This window comes from Loa loa (genome assembly GCF_000183805.2).
Source record: "Loa loa unplaced genomic scaffold supercont3.307, whole genome shotgun sequence".
Classification (NCBI taxonomy): domain Eukaryota; kingdom Metazoa; phylum Nematoda; class Chromadorea; order Rhabditida; family Onchocercidae; genus Loa; species Loa loa.
The window spans coordinates 39,151-43,961 of record NW_018108487.1 but is presented as its reverse complement, the minus strand read 5'-3'; the positions used below and the strand labels follow the sequence as shown (position 1 = coordinate 43,961).

General features: G+C 21.7%; 1 protein-coding gene across 1 annotated transcript; it reads right to left on the bottom strand.

Moving 5' to 3' along the window:
• Window positions 1-248: 248 nt before the first annotated feature.
• LOAG_12707 (hypothetical protein) lies at window positions 249-2,674 on the bottom strand (the record flags this gene model as incomplete). Its single annotated transcript, XM_003148218.2, has 7 exons — window positions 249-395; window positions 627-776; window positions 1,247-1,387; window positions 1,810-1,917; window positions 1,985-2,103; window positions 2,225-2,331; window positions 2,628-2,674. 7 exons carry the CDS (start codon window positions 2,672-2,674, stop codon window positions 249-251), a joined length of 819 nt encoding a protein of 272 aa, XP_003148266.2.
• Between the last annotated feature and the right edge of the window lie 2,137 nt (window positions 2,675-4,811).

The following is a 4,811-nucleotide window of genomic DNA, read 5'->3' as shown; positions in this document are numbered from 1 at the left end:
TTTTTTTTTTTTTTTTTTTATTAAAATATCTTTCGAATGATATTGCTGATGTGCTTCCCTGTAATAAATAAATAAATTATTGAATTAAAATAGAAATTAAATAAAATGATTAGATTTTTTTTCTTATTAACTTTTACAAAAAGATTAAATTTTTATTTTTGATAATATTATAAGATAAAGAGATTAAGTTTTTTTTTTTGCTTATTAAGTTTTATAAAAAGATTAAATTTTATTTTTAATTAAATTATTTATTCTATAATTTCATACCTTGCAGATAGATCATAAATACGTATAAATCCATTAGTACTAACAATACACATCCAATAATTATTAATATCTATCATTACTGGATTACCTTCCATTTCTGGTAACGATATTACTTGCTTTACAGTACCCTAAAATTGCAGGATATGTTTTTTTTCTTTTTTTTCATAATTCATTAAGTTTTTATTAGTGATATTTTTTTTTAGCAATTATTTTACCCTAAAACTACCATTGATTTTCGAAGTATTTTCAAAAACGGATGTGAATTATCAAAAATTCATGACAAATTATAAAATTAAAAAAAAATTTAACTTTTCAAAATTCATGAAAAAGATTGAAATTTAAAAAAAAAACAAAAAAACCTGAAATGTTCGAATTCTTATTTTATCATTTTCAATACAACAAATATTCTGTTGATATACAGCAACACTTGAAGTCAAACAATTAAAATTTGCTGCCAATTTTACGTTTAATTTTACATTTTCCTCATTAATTATTTCGTATAAATATACCTAAAATGCAAATTAACTCTTTTGAGTTTTAAATATGCATGAAAATGTTTAAATGAAAAATTAATTACGATATTTATGATCAACAAATGATTATCATTGAATAGATCAGCGTTTCATTCGCATTTTCATGATATGAAATTATTTAACTAGGGACACTTATTTTTATTAAAAATATTAAACTTTAAAATATTAGTTTTTTTTTAAAATTATTAAACTTTAAATATTAATTTTTTTTGAAATATTAACTTTTTAAACATTAAATATTAGATTTTTTCTTTATTTAACAATTTATTACACTCTAGATCCGGTTATTCAATTCCAGCAATTCTAACTTCTTTCATTTCCTTTTGTTTTTTTTTGCAGAAAGAAAAAGATATGATAAAGCATAATAAATGTAAATGATAGAAAATAGCTTTATTTTTAATATTTCAATAAATTTGTCAAAAAAAAAAAATTTTATTATCACTAACTTGTTGATCATCCCAAAGTGCCAAATGCTTATCACCTATATGAAGACCTTTTGGAATAATTGATATGCGTATATCATTTTGCTCGATTGATTGTAAGCAAAGAAGTGTAATTTTCTTTGAACCTGTTTGTAGTACTGCTATCTGTATATAATAAAAATATAAAATTTGAAAATTTTCATTAAGAAAAATTAATTTTTATTTTTAAGTATTGCTATTTTTAATTTCTTGTTATTCGTTCTAATTTAAGAAATTGAATAGAAATAAGCAAAAAATTTCTGTGTATCAGTGATCCTTTGAAGAAAATAATTTGAATTAAAAGTATCAAAAGATTAAAATATAACTTGATAATTAAGAAAATAGCTCGAGATAAATTCCGAATTAAATCTTAATTAAATCAAAAAAAAAAAAATTAAATCCTAATATACGATTATTTTGGTGATTTGCGATAAAATCTTTAATTCTAATTACTAATTTCTAATTAATATCAGGAAAATGAAATCAATATTGGTAATAAATTATAATTGAAAAATTTGTAATGCATAAAAAATATTTATCTATCCAACATTTTCATTCATATGTGCAAGAATTGGTTGTTCCTTTAATAATGTTACGGTAATTCCTGTCGAAACAGCAAGGATACCGGAAATTGTTGACCAATTAATCATCGTAATCTATAAAAATTTGAATTTTGAAAATATAAAAGAAATTTTTTAAACTAAAATTATTTGACAAACATACTTTAGCACCAATATTAACGGCTTCCTGCAAAATCCATTGCTTATCGAGCTTTTCATCATCTATATGACAATGTCGCCAATTAGCAATTTTACCAGCTTCAGTTCCAGCTGATAAACAATCTGAAAATTAATCTAAAATAGCTTTTTCCTCCTATTAGCTGATAGATTTCATACGAGAAAATTTCATCATAAATTATGACATTTTATGAACTATAACTAGGATTGAAATTATCAAATGTACCTTTAATGTTTGAATATGATAAGCAAGTGATAGTATCTGTTGCACTAAAACCTTTTGTTGTTCGTAATGATACGGCTCCATTCTCATCATTTTTTAAATCCCAAATTCTAAAAAATTATAAGAAATTTTTAATTGTAAATTTTGTTTTTGCCCAAAATTTTATCTTACAGAATTTAAAGTTAATAAGGAAGGAAAGATAAATAAACTAATAGGGAAATATATTTTATCAAATTATTATTTGTCATCATATTTGTCATTTTAAAATATTTCATTAGCATTTGACTTAAGTTACCATTTGTATGATAAAATATAGCCAAAAAAAAAAAAAAAACATCGAAGTAATCGGATATTTGGCATATACAAAGTAAATTATGGTAATTATTTATCTGATCAAATACCGTACCTTATTTCATTTTCACCACTACACATAGCAATCATGTCAGTTTTCATTGCTATTATTTGAAAATTTGGCCATTTTCCATTTACTTTAACCTAAAAATCAATTTTAGGATATTTTTTTGGATATTTTTTTATTTAGGATATTTTCTAGGATAATTCAGGATATTTTTTTTTAGGATTTTATTTTTATTTAGGATATTTTAGGATATTTTTTTATTTAGGATATTTTTTCGGGATATTTCTTTAGGATTTTGTTTTTCTTTAGGATATTTTTTAGGATACTTTAGGATATTTTTTTTTTTAGGATAATTTATAGATACAACTTTAAATCTTTGAAATTGCTTTCACATAAAATTAAATTTCAAGATATTAGAAAACTTATAGCTATAATTTTAAATTTTTGAAATTATTTCAACCCTAAAACTAGATTTCAGTTTTTTTTCCTTTTTCTCCTTGTTTTCTAGACCAAGTTTTTCCTAACTTATACAACTGTAACTTCTAAACATTCGAAATATTCGTTTGGTTTTAAAATAAATTTTAATTTAAATTTTCCCATAAATTTGAATTAATTAATCATAAATCCAAATTTTCAAACGAAATTTTAATGATATTTCAAATAAAATAATTAAAATTAAAAAATACAAAACATACACGAATTTTTTCTTCAATTTTATAATTATCATCGATTAATATGAGTTGATGAAGAAATAATTCCTGACTTAAAGCTAATAATAAATCCTTCGTTTCAATATAAAATAATTGTACCACTGAACTATCCAACTAAATATTATTTCATTTTACTTCGACAAATACAGTAAATAATTTAAATATTTTCACTTATTAAGTGTTCGAAATTATTTCAATTTACTTTGGCAATTAGAATAAGTAATTTAAACATTTTTACTTCAAAAAGTTCTAAAATTTAAATTTTAAAATTATTTAAAAATGTACCATACCCGATAAATTTCTCGAATTTTACCATTATAATGAAAGGTATAAATGCCACCATTAGCACCACCAATAATGAAACATTCATTTGAATCAATTTTTTCCTAAATTTCTTTTTTTTTTTTTTAGAAAATACAAAACTTATATTTTCAGAGTTCTTTGCAAGCTCATAGTTCTCTTCTATTTGTTTTTTAAAATTAAATCTAAATTTTTTCAATTCGGAAAAAGTTGGAATGAATTGGACAATTTTATCAAATTTAAGCTATAAATTAGAAAAATAGTACGTAAGAAAGCTACTTTAGCCATAGATTTTTTAATAGATTTTAAACAATTTTTAAATTTAATTAAAATTTCAAAATTATTATTACATCATTCGCTGATGACATAACAATAGTATGTGGTTCATTCAATTCTTCATGTTTAACATTTATCTCTTTGCTAACATCATGCTCGGATAATTTGCTGAAATACAATTTTGTTATTGTTTAAAAGTAACTATTTATTGTCTGATATCTTAACATGCTAAAAGTATTTGCAAAAAGTTTATTTAAAATTGAATTTGAATTAATTTATTATCAACTATGGCTAGCTTATTTGCATTAAATTAAACAAAAAATAATTCCATGGAAACTTTCATGAGTTTTTCTCCTCTGTATAGCGTATACTTAATTTATTATCAGGATTAAAATTACTGGAGTAGAGATTATTATTGCTATTATTATCACTATTATTATTATTATTATTACTATTATTATTATTATTATTATTATTATTATTATTATTTTATTATTATTATTATTATTATTATTATTATTATTATTATTATTATTATTATTATTATTATTATTATTATTATTGTCATTATTATTGGAATAGGGATCATTATTTTAGAAGAGATATCACTATCAGAACAGGTATCACCATCATTAGAAGTATCACTATCAGTTCATTATAATTAGAAGCATCACTATCAGAACAGGTATCACTATCAGAACTAGAATCACTATCAAAACAGATAGCACTATCAGAACTTTGAAAGTTGTCACTATTAAAATAAGTTTTAGTAAAATTTCAAAGACAAAAAAGGAAAAACAAACTTTTCTGATACTTTTCGACAAATGCAATTCGCTTCTTCATTAATTGTACCTTTAGCAATAATTTTAATGTTCTTTTTCCCATTACATATAATTCTCCATAGAACAATACTGCCGTTCTGTAATCAAATTTCATCGCAGTTTTT